Genomic DNA, 16,085 nt, shown 5'->3' on the forward strand with positions numbered 1-16,085 from the left:
CTGCCGCCACGGGCTCGCTGACTTGGGAGAGAGGTCTCAGCCGTCTTTCCCTCTTCTGCTCTTGGAGACCGAAGTCTTAAAATAACCGAGTTCCCTTGCCTTGCCTTGTCTCCTCTGCACATGGACTTCCCCAGAGCTACGTGTGTCTTAAAATTACCCTGGATTGACTCAGATCGAATCCTCATCTGCTTTAACAGCACAGGGCCCTGAACACGAACGGGTTGCTATTTTGTTGTGGTTGTCACTGTTGATCTAGCTTTATGGGGGTACAATTGACAAAAGCTGTAGGTCTGTAAGGTGTACAACTTAATATTGATATACCTAGTATTTTCATACATCATGAAATAATTCACCACTATTACACTAATTAACGTATCCATCCCCTTACATAGTTACTGTGTGTGTGTGTAGAGAGAACACTAAAAATCTATTTTCTTAGCATATTTCAAGCATACAATAAGGTATTGTTAACTCTACAATTAAATACACTCCTGTAGGGACACCTGGGTGGCTCAGTGGTTGAGCGTCTTCCTTCAGCCCAGGGTGTGATCCTGGAGACCCGGGATCGAGGCCCCCATCAGGCTCCCTGCATGGAGCCTACTTCTCCCTCTGCCTATGTCTCTGCCTCTCTGTGTCTCTCATGAATAAATAAATAAAATCTTTTTAAAAAATAGACTACCGTATATTAGATCTCCAGAATATATTCATCCTGCATAACTGAAACTTGGTACCCTTTGGCCAACAGATGCCCATTTCCCCTTCTTCTCAGCCCCTGGTAACCACCATTCTACTCTCCAGTGCTTTGAGCTGGACTATTTTAGATTCCATAGGTGAGTGAGATCATACAGTATCTGCCTTTCTGTGTGTGTCTGGCTTATTTCACGTAGCATAATGTCCTCCAGGTTCATTCACGATGTTGCAAATGGCAGGATTGTCTTCTTTGTTAAGGCTGAATAATATTCCATTGAGTATCTGTACCACATTTTCTTTATCCATTCATCCATTGGCAGACATGTAGGTCCCTTCCATGTCTGTTGTGAATAGGACCGTAATGGACATGGGGGTGCAGGTATCTCTTCAAGGTACTGGTTTCATTTCCTTGGTATGTATACCCAGTAAGTCAATGTGTTTAAAATGGAGATTCTGGGGGCTCCCTGGTGGCTCAGATGGTCAGCGTCTGCCTTCGGCTCAGGTCATGATCTTGGGGTCCTGGGAGCTAGCGCTACGTTGTGTTCTCTTCTTGGCAGGGAGATTGCTTCTCTTTCTCCCTCTGCCTCTCCCCCCTCGCTCCTGTGCTCTCTCTTTCTCTCTCTCTCTCAAATGACTGAATAAGATCTTTTAAAAATCCTAAAAAAGTTAAATCTTTAAAAAAAATAAAGGAGGTTCTACACTCTGATCAAAAACTAGATTTCTAACTTCTCTTCAAAACCCAGAATAAATGATTTCCTGGGAAATGTAAGTTTCATGACAACATAGACTTTGTTTTGTACACATCCCTAGCTCCAGGATGTAGATCAGTGTCTAGCAGTCAACAAATATTTGATGAATGAATAAATGAATGAGCAATGACAAGGCATGACTACTGTTAGCTGAAACTTAATAGCAGCTGTCCCCTCTAGATGGGGAGTGTGCTCTCCCTTGCATGTTAAGTAAGTGTTTTCTCTCCAGACGAGTTCAGGGTGGAAAAATAGGCTCATATTTTTATGGACTGAATATTTATGAGGCTCTCTTCCCCCCCCCCCACCACCACCAAATCCATATGTCAAAAGCCCTAACTTCCAATGTGATGGTATTTGGAGGTGAGGGGGTATCTTTGGAAAATAAATAGGTTTAGATGAGGTCATGAAGGTAGAGATCCACGATGGGATGACTGTCCTTGTAAGAGAAGGAAGAGAGCTTCCTCTCTATGTGAGGTCCTAGTGAGAAGGTGGCCATCCACAGGCCCAGAAATAAACCCTCATCAGTAACTGAATCTGCCTACACCTTGATCTTGGGTCTCCCAGCCTGCAGAACTACAAGAAATCATGCCTATTGTTTGAGCCCCCCTGGCCTGTAGTGTTGTTATGGCAGCTAGAGCAGACTAATATACATATGCTGCTGCCCAGTACTTCCCTTAGCCCCCAGAAGAAGCTGACTAGAGAAAAAATGGGATTATGTAGCCCTAGCTGACAGCAGTGAGTCTGATCAAATCCCGCAGATGGGTGGAAGTGTGTTTAGGTAGGAAGTCCCAGCGCTGTACAGTTGCCTTGCCATCCCACCCCCCTCCTCCCTCCTGACCCCCTGGACTGCGTTGAGGAAAGCCTTCTGAAGCGGACCTTCTTGGTGATGAGAGCAAAGCTTGTGGGGGAGCTCTGGACTGATTTTTGTCCCCCCAAGAGTCCTATATAGAGTGGGTCCTAACTCAGTAGAATGGGAATCCTTATATTTTTTTTTATATTTTATTTATTTATTTATGAGGGACGGGGGGGTGGGCAGAGAGAGGAAGAAGCAGGCTCCCTACTGGGAGCCCAATATGGGACTCAATCCCAGGACCCCAGGATCATGACCTGAGTCAAAGGCAGACACTCAACCACTGAGCCACCCAGGTGTCCCAGACAGGTGTCCTTATAAGAGGAAGAGACACCAGAGAAAAGACCACATGAGGAGGCAAGAATGAAGACAGCCTTCTGCAAGCCCTAGAGGGAGGCCACAGGAGAGACCAAACCCGGCCATGCTTTGATCTCGGACTGCAGGCCCTCAGAAGTGTGAGAGGATAAATGGCTACTGTGGAAGCTCCCTGGCCAGTGGTGTTTGGTGTGGGCAGCCTGGACTAAGCCAGTAGGTCATAGTTCTTTATCCGTTAGCAGTGTGAACGCCGTGCCTAAAATACACAAAAGCTGTTCAAGTGCTCCAAGACCCGAACAAAGAAAATGTATTGGCTCGAAAATGAACACTCCCAAATCAAAATGAATTCGTATATAATTAAATGTTTACAAAACAATGAGTCAATGTTGACTCAGTTGTATGACTAGATACTTTTATTCTTAACAGAATTCAAAGTGATGGATTCAGAATTCAAAAATTTCAGCAAAAATACCCACCCCCACCCCCACCCCATCACAGACCTCAGAGGTATGGCACCAGTTTGAGAAATATATAGGAACACCCATTCCCTGCCCCCATAATCCCACCTGCCTCCACTGCCAGCTTTACCTCACCAGACGACATCGTGCTCACTCCCTCTACCTTCTAACTGGAGGCCTCCATCTCTTCACTTAACCACCTACTTACTCAACCTGCCTCTCTGATCCTCAGATACGACTGTCCCCTGCCAGCCTCTCCTACCACTCATATTATCCCTAACCCAGGAGCACCCGTGTAATACGCCATTCAATCCGAACACCATCCATTCTCTCGGATCCTGCTGAAGCCCACCTTCCTCCACAGTGGTCTCCATCTGACCACTTCATCATGTAAGCATCTTTCCCTTCTCCAAAATATTGGGGTGTTTTAGTCTGAACCACCTATCTAGCAGTCAATTTACAACTGCTTTGTATTTTGCTCTGATGATTTCATAGACACACAACTCGTCTCCTAAACTAGACTCTTAGGCCCTATCTGGCATTGGCGTTGTTTTATTACTTTTTTCCTTGACCCTGGCAGAAAAGGCTCTTGAGCAGAACAGTAAGTGGCTAATGGATTCTTCTTTTCCTATATGACTTATTGCTTCGTCTACTTAGATTCCAGCCCTGCTGAAGAGATCCTCACTCTCTATTCATTTCCTTCTCACCAGGGACCTTCTTTCTGTCCCCCATCTGCTTACTTCTGTAGGTCAGAAAATAGTGGGGAATATCACATAGAGACTTTTTCATTGAAAAGTGCACAAAGAGACCCAGGACATCTTCCTAAGATCCCAGATTATATGAGGTCCCTAATTTTACTCTTAACCATCTGCCATATTTGTCATGGTTTGTAGTTAGGTATTTGGGTATTTGTGTGTGGCATTGTGTAACCAGGGTGCCTGTTGCACTCACTGGATTATAAGCCCTCTGAGGACCAGGAAGGCATGTGCCTTTTTGCCCACCCCCCCATGGTATCCTAAGCTCAGCATAAAGCCACATACAAAGGAGGTGCTTGCCTACTGTTGTTGAATGAATGAAAGAATGAGTTGAGTCCAGACAACGCACTTTGACAAGTCTTTGCTTTTTTTTTTTTTTTTAGATTTTATTTATTCATGAGAGACACACAGAGAGAGGCAGAGGCATAGGCAGAGGGAGAAGCAGGCTCCCTGCGGGGAGCCTGATACAGGACTCGAACCCAGGACCCCGGGATCACGGCCTGAGCTGAAGGCAGATGCTCAACCACTGAGCCACCCAGGCGCCCCATGTCTTTGCATTTCTTATAGCCCTGACTGAAACAAAACAAAGCAAACTTTCCCTGCTCTTGCAGACGACACAAGATGTACAAAGAGCAGCTCAACCTCACCTCCCTGGACGCTCCCCTGCAGCTCCGACAGGAGGCCAGCTGGGTCCAGTTCCACCTGGGGATCAGCCGCCGTGGGCTGTACTCCCGGTCCAGTCCTGTCGTCAGCCAACTCCTCCACGACATGAGGCGCTTTCCCACCATCAGTGCTGGTGAGATGCACAGGCTCAGGCAGGATGCACTGACTTTCTCCCGGGGAGGCTGCATAAACCAACTCAGACTGGGCTGTAGCATAAAATGTTAAAGGGTTGGCTCTGACACATGATAGGATAAGAAAAAGAAAAACATAGACATTGATCTTTTCCCCTTTGCATGAGATCTTACCATTTTAATCTCATCACGACCCCATCAAAGAGCTGTAAGAAAAAGTGTTTCTGAACACTTAAAGAATGGGGGTTGCTACCATTGACTGAGCGCTTCTTTGGAACCTGACAACCCTCTTTCATACAGCGACGAGACAACGTGGACATTATCATGGCCATGTTACAGGTGGGGAAACTGAGACTCAGAGAGGTGAAGCAACTTGGCCAAAGACACAGCGGTGGTGCTGGGATTCAAACATAGTCCCCCTGCCCCAGGTCTGTGCTCTCAAGTGCTCTAACAATCTAGTCCCTAACAGGGACCAATCTAGCATCAGTCACTCACCGCTGCAGGGGCGTCCACTGAAGGGCCAGAGGATGTAGGGCCTGGGATGGAGCAGGATGGAGGCCGCAGGCAGTTGGGGCCCCGAGCCATCCCCCGTTGAATGGGCAAGGGCCCCTGGCTGCCTCACCGCCTCCCACTCTGTGGTCTAAACCAGAGTCAAGGGCCCTGGGTGGTGGGCTCTCCCAGGAGCAAGGCTGGGCTTTCTCACGGCCCTTCTCTTCCTTTCCAGATTACAGTCAGGACGAGAAGGCTTTGCTCGGGGCATGTGACTGCACCCAGAGTAAGTGGCCCAGCCCTGCATCCGTCCTATCCCCTCATCGCCACCACCCGGGGAACCGCAGGGCCTGGCAGCAAGGGGAGGGGCCCACCGTCCATCCCGTGGGGGTCCTGGCTGGAAGTTGAAGGAGCGAGACTCTCTCTGCCTTATATCTGAGACCTCAACATGCTCTCCACCCACCCACACCAAAGAAAAAGCGCTCAGGAGGGGCTGTAACTAGGGCCCCGCTGGAGAGTGCATGGTCCTGTGTGGCCGCCTGCATCATTAACATCATCGGAGGGCTTATTAGGAATGCAAATCTCAGTCCCCGCTCTGGTTTTCCGAACCAGAATCTGGATTTTAACCAAATCCTCAAGGGGTTAGAGTACATTCATTGGTTTAAGAAGCAGTTGTCCTGGACAGTTTTTTTATTTTATTTTATTTTTATTTTTATTTTTATTTTTATTTTTATTTTTATTTTTATTTATTCATGAGACACACAGGGAGAGAGGCACAGACATAGGCAGAGGGAGAAACAGCTCTCTGCGGGGAGCCCGATGCGGGACTCCATCCCAGGATCCCGGGGTCATGACCTGAGCCGAAGGCAGACGCTCAACCACTGAGCCACCCAGGCGCCCCTGGACGGTAGTTCTTAAGCTGGCCACACACTAGAGTTTGCTGGAGAGCTCTAAAAAGTACTGAGGACTGCCCTTTACCTCAGAGGGTCTCGGTTCAGTGGCACAAGGTGAGGTCCAGGCATCAGAACTGCAAAGCCCTCCAGGTGATTCTAATGGAGCCAAAGTTGAGACCCACCAGGGCAAGTGATGAACAGACTGAAAAAGACAGACCTGAGATATAGTAGCTCCCAGGGGGCTATGAATTGGACATGGTGGTGCCTGGACACCAAGCTCCCTGGCCCGGTAATGAGTAACCTCATCTCTTTGCTTCAATATACTGAACACATAGAAATTCTCATCTGTGTCGTGACATGTTAAAAGTTCAAAGGAAAGTTTTTAGGGCCCAGGGCTTCCCTTTGCTTTAGTTCAGTACCTGCCTGCTAGTTGCCATCATACAGAACACGAAGGTGAGTTAGACGTTTGCCCAGGACAGGGCAAAGTGGGTGAAGTACCCAGAACACAACATATCAGAAGACAGTACTGACCGCAGGGGGAGGTAGGCGCGCCCAGGTGTCTTATCCATCAAAACCCTGTCCCGGCCCAGGTATACAGTCCTAAATAGAAAGACGTCGAGGGGCACCTGGGTGGCTCAGTGGTTGAGCGTCCGCCTTCGGCTCAGGGCATGATCCCAGGGTCCTGGTTCGAGCCCCACATCGGGCTCCCTGCCCAGCAGGAGGCTCCTTCTCCCTCTGCCTCTAACCTTGCTCATGTTCTCTCTCTCTCTTTCTCTTCTCTCTCTCGTTCTAAAAGAGAGAGAGATGGAGATAAATTAGTCCAGCGGGATGTAACAGGTGGCATAATCAGAACCCATCGGGGTGCCACAGAAGCACACAGGGAAGACTCCAGTTCTTCTTAGGAAAACATTCTGCGGGGTTTTCAGTGAGTGTCTATCTCGGGGAAACTGCATCACTTTCCCCTTTCCCAGGAGAGCAGACAAAGCATTGTTTTGAGCCCCCCAGACACACTCTCCAAGGCCTGACATGCTAGAACTTACCCTGGAGGCTTCAAAAGCAAATGCTGGTCTCCGGGGTCTTATTACAGAAGAGCAGAAAGAAGAAATCTAGTGGGGTTTTTTTTTTTTTTGAGTGAACACAGGTTATAAGCCCTGAGGTCATAGGCCCAGAAACAGCGTTAACTCTCCCTTCTCCCCCTCACAGTCGTGAAACCCAGTGGGGTCCACCTCAAGCTGGTTCTGAGGTTCTCAGACTTTGGGAAGGCCATGTTCAAACCCATGAGGTAAGTGACTGTCTTCCTCACCTCCACGTCCAGCTGTGGCAGCCGTAAGGGAGTTTTGACCGAAAATTAGTAAATATGGACAGTTTGGGGAGGGGATCTCACCTGATATTGAGGCATATAAAATGCTGGGGAGAAAAAGTTGTGTTCCTTTTAAAAGGGAGTGATCGCAGGAGGCCCGGGTGGCTCAGTGATGAGCATCTGCCTCTGGCTCAGGTCGTGATCCCCGGGGTCCTGGGATCCAGTCCCTGCATGGAGCCTGCTTCTCCCTCTGCCTGTGTCTCTGCTTCTCTCTCTGTGTCTCTCAGGAATAAATAAAATCTTTTTTAAAAAATAAAAGGGAGCGATCGCAGTGAGCACGCGTGGCTGGTTTAGCCAAGGCTCGAGAAGCAGGCAGGTGGTTCTTTGGTGCACCTGTCAGCTGAACACAGAGCCACCATGTTTGGGGCATAACAGGGTTTTTAGGGATTGTTACTGTTAGTCATGGGGGTTAGCATAGACTCCTAAGTGAGCCTGGTAAAGAGAGGAGGCAAAGGGAACATGATGTAGAAACAGGAGACATCAAAGGGAAGCATAAAAACAATGATAAATCTGCAAATCCACCACCCAGCATCAGATCCGTGAGTTGCATTCTCTGAGAATTCTTATCTGGCACATTAGGATGGCTGTGATTTCTCTAAAACTTAAAGCTCATTATACAGCAGGAGAGCCTTGCTTTCCCTTTCCGTACGTGGGGAGGAAAACCACTCACACTGGCCGTGTTTTATATGCAGGAAAGCACAGGAAGTACCAGCCTACAGCCTCTCCTCTCCCCCCATCACTTACAAACTACAGGCAAAGACTGTTCAAATGAACCAGCTTTCCTCCTGAATAGAATGCAAACTCTCCAACGTTGGGTCATAAAAGCCATTTTGTCTATTCTTATGCCATAACGTAAACTATAATCCGCATTTGTATACAATTTAGTCCAAAGCCAAACAGCATCATTTTAAGACGTATTTCTCGGAAAGGCATGCATTTTTTTCGATAGGTAATTGAAAGCAAAAAAAAAAAAAAAAATTTGTCCCATGTTAAAAAGGGAAAGTAGAAATTTATCTTTGGATAATATAAATATGACCATAATTAAAGATTGCATTTTTCGTGTAATATATATATAATCCAGGCACGGAGGAATACATCGACGCTTGCCAAAGCCTGAGAGGCGCTGATGTAAAAATGGTTTTCAAATTTAAAATCACATCCAGACTTGCCATCCAGAAACAGGGAAATGATGTTTTAGAAAATTCTAAAAGGTGTCGGGGAGACTGCGTATTCTTATGGAGGGAATTCAGGAATTAATATTTGGAGAGGGGGACCCCTGGCCGCTCCCTGCTGCCTAGACATCCAGCGGCGCCGCTAGTGAGAAGGTGGGGGACGTGCCTCAGCCCAGGGACCTGTCCTTGAAATGAGGATGCACCCTGTAAAACAGAACACCTGCTTGTAGCAGCCCTTCACCGTGGTCTCCAGGACTTGTGTTTTTTTGGCCAAGTGCACATCACTGTCTTTCAATCGCTGGAGCTGTGTATTTACAGCTTTCTGCAAAATTATGTGTATTTACATTTGAATTGCTTCTGCAGCCCTCATGCAGTCCCACGCGGCGGATTATAAAATTCATCACAGATCATCACTCTTCCGTGTGTATTAGCAGCAAGGCAAAGTCAACCTCGGGGCCAGAGGCCACGCTGCCCGGAATGATCGGGAGGCAGCTCTCTGTACATGCGTACCCGGCCGGCCCATCACACTCGGGCAGGCCTGCTGCTTTTCAGGAATCCATTAGAGAATTTAAAATGTATAAAATCAGTCTCGTCTACACCAGCCTCCCTCAAGCCTCTGGCTGGGCTCCCTCTCAGGATTCCGCTGAGGTTTCTCTGAGGGGACAAGCTCATTTATTACCCCGTCACCCTAAGACCTGGACCTTTTCTGGTCTTCAAATGTCAGTTGCATTAAACTGCATCCCTAGGACACTCTTCCTTTTAGAAGAGCCCAGCCTCCTACCCCACCTCTAACTCTTGACATCTGGGTCTGTGCTACCTCTGGCTGGCTGGCCAGTCCCTCTCTTCTGCTTATACCTGCCGAAGAATGTCTATATTTCTTCCCAACTCAACTAATTTTAAAAGGATGAGCTGCTGGCACCAAAGTGGCTCAGGCAGGAGACTTGGTACGGGGCGTGCCTGCAGGACAAGGTCCTGCAAGAAGCCCATGAGTCTTCTCCCAGTCAAGGGGGCCGGGGGCTGTCCCTGGCATGTCTTTCCATCATGCACGTGTACATTAAGAGCGCGAAAGCCTGCTTTCTCCTCCCTCCAGTCATGCTTCTCAGCTCTCTCCTCGGGCTCCTCATGAAGTCTGAGTCCAGGGCGTTGATTCCTCCCTTCCTTCCAGACAGCAGCGAGATGAAGAGACCCCCGAGGACTTCTTCTACTTCATTGACTTTCAGAGACACAACGCCGAGATCGCAGCTTTCCACCTGGACAGGTAGGGTTGGGCCCCCGCAAGGACGGACCACCACAGGGCCGCTGGGCAGACCTCAGGTGGGGCCTCCCTGGCACTTCTTCCTTCTGGCACCCTGTCTTCCTCGTGAACCTCAGTGGCGCCTTTGAACTCAACACATTTCCCATTTAACCCCACGTCTGAACAACACGAGGCCTCTAAGGTGATGAAATGAATGACCTAGAAAGAGAACCAACCCTGCCAGGCTGCTCAGGCTGCCGCCTTGGACCTGACCTTGCTCTTTGCTCTAGTCTTCTGATTGGAAATGGGAAGAATGCATCCACTCCCATGTATCCCAGGAGTCTTAAGGTTATGATATGAAAAGGTTGAGGGCAGCACGGGTGGCTCAGCGATTTAGGGCCCCCTTCAGCCCAGGGTGTGATCCTGAAGACCCAGGATCGAGTCCCACATTGGGCTCCCTGCATGGAGCCTGCTTCTCCCTCTGCCTGTGTCTCTGCCTCTCTCTCTGTTTCTCTCATGAATAAATAAATAAAACCTATACAAAAAGAAAGAAAAGGTTGAAAGCACACTCCTGAACTTCCTCCCCTCCCATGTGCCTGTCATGGCTCCTCTAGGTGTGTTTTATGGGCTGGCAGTCGGGGCATCACCCTGGGAGCTTTTCAGAAATCCAGGATCTCGGGCTCCCCCTGGACCCACTGAATCTGAGCCTGCGTGTGAGCGAGATCCCAGGTCACACATATGCCCAACTGAAGTATGGAAAGCTCTGACCTAGAACACAGGTGATGGGAAGGCTTGCCCAGGAGGCTTGCTAGGATAAGGATTCCTTCTCCACCCCTCCTCCGGCCCCTTTAGATACAGGTTGGCCCCGGGCGCGGTCGGCTCAGTACTGGCCGGGCTGGGTACGGTCAGGAATGCCATTTCCAATGGGCCACCCTCCGACCCCCTGACTAGTCCTCAGACATGAACAGAGCTTTCTCTCCTGCAGGATTCTGGACTTCCGCCGGGTGCCACCCACAGTGGGGAGGCTAGTCAATGTCACCAAGGAAATCCTGGAAGTCACCAAGAATGAAATCCTGCAGAGCGTTTTCTTCGTCTCTCCAGGTAGAGAACTGGCCAGAGCAATGTGCTGGGGTGAAGAGCACGGCCTGAGCTCCCACCCTCATTGGGATGGCTATAGGTTGCCCTCAGGCCCTCCCACCCCGGCCCACCTGAGCATCACCCCAGGTGAACTGGGGATGGGAAAGGTAGTCTGTGAGATGCCAAGTAGCCTGTGTGCGCGGGAACTGCCCTGCCAGCCTCCTGGAACCAGATGTCACCTGTTCAAGCAAAGAGCATTCTAGTCACCTGGATGGGATGCAGTGGGGCTGGGTCCCGCACTTTCTCCGCCCTGAGACATCTGAAAAATTGGTATCCAGGATGCTCGGTTTACGAGCACTCACAAGCCCCGACGCCGGCGAAAGCAATAGTTTCTTCTTTGGCCTCTTCCCTGGCTGAGCGTTGAGGCTTTCCCTTCCCTCCTGGAGGATGGTGGGGGCAGGAACATGGCATTGCCTCCTTCTCTTAGGCCTCCTCTCTCTCTCCTCCTGCACCCTCCAGCCAGCAACGTGTGCTTCTTTGCCAAGTGCCCGTACATGTGCAAGACTGAATATGCCGTCTGTGGCAACCCGCACCTGCTGGAGGGCTCCCTGTCCGCCTTCCTGCCGTCCCTCAACCTGGCCCCCAGGCTGTCTGTGCCCAACCCCTGGATCCGCTCCTACTCGCTGGCCGGAAAAGAAGAGTGAGTGGGCCCCCTGGCCGTGATGCCGTCCCTTGCGTGGGGCTGCAGTCCCTGCACCGAGGCCTTGCAGCCAGCCTGGCTCTCGGATCCCGAAACCCCAGTCATTTCCTGATCTCCTCCGGATCCTGGGGCCAGCTGTGCCTGTTCTCCCCCCTTTAGTTCGGGTACTCAGTCACCAAGAGCCTCTTATGTGCGAGGGGGTACGGAACTGAGAGACACAGGCTCTCCCCTCCAGAAGCTCCCAGCCCTGGGGGATGGGGGTGGGGGTCAGACCAGTAGCCAGATTATGAAAACACAGTGGCACCCTTGCTGTCATCTGGAGAAGCACATGCAGAGCCGGAAGGAGCAACACCTGCTCCACCTGCTCCACCTGAGTAAGCCCCGGAAAGCCAAGCCCCAGAGTTGTTCCCCGCACCCCAGGCCCCCTGGGGCCATAGTAGTACTTGGTTTCTATCAGCTGAATGAATGAATAGTCCCAGTGGGAAGAGAAGTGAACAGGGAAGGGTCCCTGGAGGACACAACAGATCCTAAGGGACCCGCGAAGGCTGAGCCGGAGCCCAGCAGATGGAGGGACAAGGGGGCATCGTAGCAGCCGGAGCCTGGGAGAGAGAATGGGGGCCTTGAAGGGAAGGGGGGCTCCGAATGGTCCAGGAGAACTAGGGGGCCAGGTCCAGGGGGCTCAGTGACAGGAGCTGCAGAGAAGCAGGTGAGGGACAGGTGGCCTCCTGCCCCGCCGCCTCCCCTCCGGCCCACGGCAGCCCAGCCATCAGTGTAGCGCCCAGCAGAATGGATGCTCAGGACCCAGAACCTTCTTCTCCCCCACGTGGAGTCTGCAGCCTGCCACGTGTCTTTGTCCCGGGGCCCCCCATGTACCCAGCTACCTACAGCCTGCAGGCCAGGAGCTGCCGGCAGCCCGGGCTGGGATGAGGGAGCCGGGACTTGGGGGGCGAGGGCAGGTGTGAGGAGGGCCCCCAACACCTCGCCATCTTGGCTCTTCCAGCCCCAGGACTTCTTCTCCCCCCCAGGTGGGAGGTCAATCCGCTTTACTGCGACACCGTCAAACAGATCTACCCGTACAACAGCAGCAACCGCCTCCTCAACATCATTGACATGGCCATCTTCGACTTCCTGATAGGTAGGTCCCCGCGTTGGGGCACTTGGTGGCCCTGGCCCGGGCTGTTGGGCTGGGATTCGCCGTGACCTTGGGCAACGAGGCAGAGCCTGGACTCTGAGGCCCGAGGAACCTCGCACGGCCCACAGCCTCCAAGTGCCAGAGGCCCCAGAGGACAGAGGCGAACGTGCTCCCCTCGTCAGAGGGGACCTCACTCAAGGCTGGCCCCCAGGACCCAGGTTTTCACCAGGTGAAAACCGTCCACACGAGGGTCTGTTTGTCCCGTTGGCTTCCTTCTCCCTCTGCACCGTCGCTGATAACCGTGGGAAGCGTGGGGCCCTGGGTTCAGATCCCTCACTCAGCTGCGAACAGGCCTCCGTGCCCGGGGAGGACGCAGACGTCCGAAGCATCCGCCCTCCTTTACAGGAAATATGGACCGGCACCATTATGAGATGTTCACCAAATTCGGGGATGATGGGTTCCTCATCCACCTTGACAACGCCAGAGGGTAAGCGTCCCAACACGGCTGTCCCGGCCGTAGCCGCTCAGGACAACCCCGAGGCCCCCCGAGAATGAGGCCCTTGCATGGTCACCTTCCCTGTGTCCTGGCCCGACTTGTTCCAGTTCCTCTTTCTCCTGATCTTTGCTAAGTAACGCTGGATTCTCCTCCAACCCGAGAGCATCCTGGCGAGACAGACTGATGTTTCCCACATTTTTTTACTCAATGCTTCAGTCTGGGAGGCAGAGCGCATGGCCCATCCTCAGTGTCTGACCCCTGTAGTTAGGGAATGAATGAATGAGTGAATGAAGGAAAGAAGAAGGAATGATGCCGGCACAGAGGCTCTTGGGAGCTGATGCACAAGGAGGGGGCTGCAGAGGCAGCTTCCATGGCCCCTGGCACTTTACCCCGCGCTGTGAGTCCAAACAAGGCTGAGGGAGAGGAGACTGGAAACCATTAGGAGGGAAGTGCTGCGGGCCACCCTGAACGCCCATGTCCCCTTCCAGGTTCGGACGACACTCCCAGGACGAACTCTCCATCCTGTCCCCGCTGTCCCAGTGCTGCAGGTGAGCCTCCAGCTCCAGGGCAGGTGGCAAGGTGACTCTCCATCCCCCCACAGCTGAGCTCAGAAGGTCTCAGTGTTCTGGGCTAGGACCCCGGTGGGTAGGGGAGCAGGAATGCCCTCATTTCTTGTCCACTGACAGAATTTTCCCCGGCAACCCCCATCTCTCCCATCTGTCAGCAGAGGATGAATGAGGACCTCATCTTTTAAACCCTTCAGTCGCCAACTTTAATCTCGAACCCACTCAGAGAAGAGCTCACCCTTGCAGAGCCTGATAGTCTTTGACACGACTAATCAGATTCCCTGCTTCGCTCAGCACTTAACATAAGCTCGTAAATATTACTACTTGCTCACCATCTAAGTAAAATCCTGATTAAAGCTCCATAAACTGGGGATGCCTGGCTGGCTCAGTCGATAGAGCATAAGACTCTTGATCTCAGCGTCGTGGATTCAAGCTTCATGTTGAGTATAGAGATTACTTAAGAATAAAATCTTTAGGGCCACCTGGGTGGCTCAGTCAGTTGAGCATCCAGCTCTTGGTTTTGCCTCAGGTCCTAGTCTCAGGGTCATGGGATCAAGTCCCAGGTCTGGCTCTGCACTCAGCACAGAGTCTGCTTAAGACTCTTCCTCTCTCTGCCCCTCTCCCCTCAAAAGAAATAAAACTAATCTTAAAAAAAATTTTTTAAATGAAAAAAAATATTTAAAAAGTCCCACAAATTCGTGTGAGATTGAAAGGAAGTCCTTTGACCTTTGGCCACCATTCGCTAGAGAATGTCTAACCCACTTCCATACCTCTCTGGTGTCAAAGTCAGGCTTGTGAAATGGCCCGCCTGCTCGGAGCTAACTAGAAATACGTGCTGCGTCCCTAGCAAAACCACCTCATTTATTTCTAGTTGGAAAACTCTGAGCAAAGCAGGTTCTTTATCCACTTTTCTGCTCATTTAAACGTGCCTCCCTCCATCTCTCCCTCTCCTGAGTAGGACCGGCAGTGGTTGTTGATGACAAGTCAGACAATTAAGCGGCTTACACATCTGAGTGCACGTCAAGATTCTCACATAAAATGAAATCAAAATCCTCAAGTCGAGATTGGTTCCACCCCATTTCCATCCAACAGTCTGATACAGAGAAATATTATAAAGTTGGCAATAAAACAGCTTAGAGACGGAGGGTATCTATGGCTTTTGAGATGGCAAATATCTTCATCATTTCACCTACCAGAAACTTCTCTCAGTGGCTTTAAATCTCCTTGAGATGTTGTGAACTGGTCACTTATTTCCTTTTCCCCAGTTTTCGTTCACATGTGCTTGAGGAAACACTGAGGGAGAGAAGGCTCCCAGAACAGCTACGACAGCTGTTTGTGGGGAAAGTTGAGGCAAGCCTTTTCTCTTCACATTTACTTACTTGCCTCCTCTGACTCTGTCCTTCCAGGATAAAGAAGAAAACGCTTTTGCACCTGCAGCTGCTGGCCCAGGCCGACTACAGACTCAGTGACGTGATGCGGGAGTCTTTGCTAGAAGACCAGCTCAGCCCAGTCCTCACAGAGCCCCACCTCCTGGCCCTGGACCGGAGACTCCAAATCATCCTACAGACAGTGGAGGGGTGTGTGGAGGTCCACGGAGAACAGAGTGTCATAGCCCTTGACTCAGCAGAACAGTCAGCCCCGGACTCTAGCCAGGCTAACTTGACAAGCTAAGGGCTGGATGAAGCCAGATTTCGGGAACTGTACGTGGAGCCAGCAGTGGACTCTTGGGGGTGGACCACTGCTTCCTTGCGTCCCCGTCCATGCTGGCGGTGCTGGGTCACGAGCTCTGGAAGAGGCAGGGCACTGGGATGATTCCACAAGAAAAAAAGAAGGACCCACTCAACTTTCTTCCTTGGTGCGTGGCTTCTCTAGTGGAACTCCCTCTTTCCCAAAAAGCACTGCTTCATCAAGGCCACAGACCATCCATCTCCCGAGCCCACCGGGCAATCTGGATATGAGTTGGGCTTGGAAGGATTGGAAGCCTTGTCCCAGAAAAAGAGTAGAACAAATAAAATTAAAGGACACCAATGGACACCTAGCTGACCTCCAGATCCTTATTATATCTACAAGGATCATTTCTGATCCAGATAAAACATCTGGCATCTCACAAGGAGACAAAAAAAAATATCTAAAAATGGTTAGCTCTCAAGCTGGTTCAAAGTAGACTTCACACTTTCTATGTATGTCCCAGTCACCGTGGCCCAAACTGAATATAGTAATCCCTTACTGATCGGTCCCAAAGCAAGCTCTCAAAAATGTTATTATAAGGGATAAAAAATAACATAGGGATTTGCTCAGAATATCTCAAAGGGGATGTTTTCAATCTGAAGAGTATTTAAGTAGCAACCAAAATAA

The 16,085-nt window shown here is 50.7% G+C and overlaps 1 protein-coding gene across 1 annotated transcript in view; it reads left to right on the plus strand.

Annotated features, from left to right (window-relative positions):
• Positions 1-15,768, plus strand: part of FAM20A (FAM20A golgi associated secretory pathway pseudokinase) — a 49,200-nt gene extending 33,432 nt beyond the window's left edge. The window contains exons 2-11 of the mRNA XM_072746745.1: positions 4,429-4,613; positions 5,336-5,386; positions 7,197-7,275; positions 9,691-9,783; positions 10,745-10,860; positions 11,356-11,536; positions 12,562-12,671; positions 13,074-13,155; positions 13,653-13,712; positions 15,137-15,768. Coding sequence (XP_072602846.1) covers positions 4,429-4,613; positions 5,336-5,386; positions 7,197-7,275; positions 9,691-9,783; positions 10,745-10,860; positions 11,356-11,536; positions 12,562-12,671; positions 13,074-13,155; positions 13,653-13,712; positions 15,137-15,401 — 1,222 coding nt within the window. The 3' untranslated portion in view covers positions 15,402-15,768. The remainder of the gene's footprint in view (positions 1-4,428; positions 4,614-5,335; positions 5,387-7,196; positions 7,276-9,690; positions 9,784-10,744; positions 10,861-11,355; positions 11,537-12,561; positions 12,672-13,073; positions 13,156-13,652; positions 13,713-15,136) is intronic.
• Positions 15,769-16,085: the final 317 nt, after the last annotated feature.

The sequence above is a fragment of the Vulpes vulpes genome, chromosome 2 (genome assembly GCF_048418805.1).
Source record: "Vulpes vulpes isolate BD-2025 chromosome 2, VulVul3, whole genome shotgun sequence".
Classification (NCBI taxonomy): domain Eukaryota; kingdom Metazoa; phylum Chordata; class Mammalia; order Carnivora; family Canidae; genus Vulpes; species Vulpes vulpes.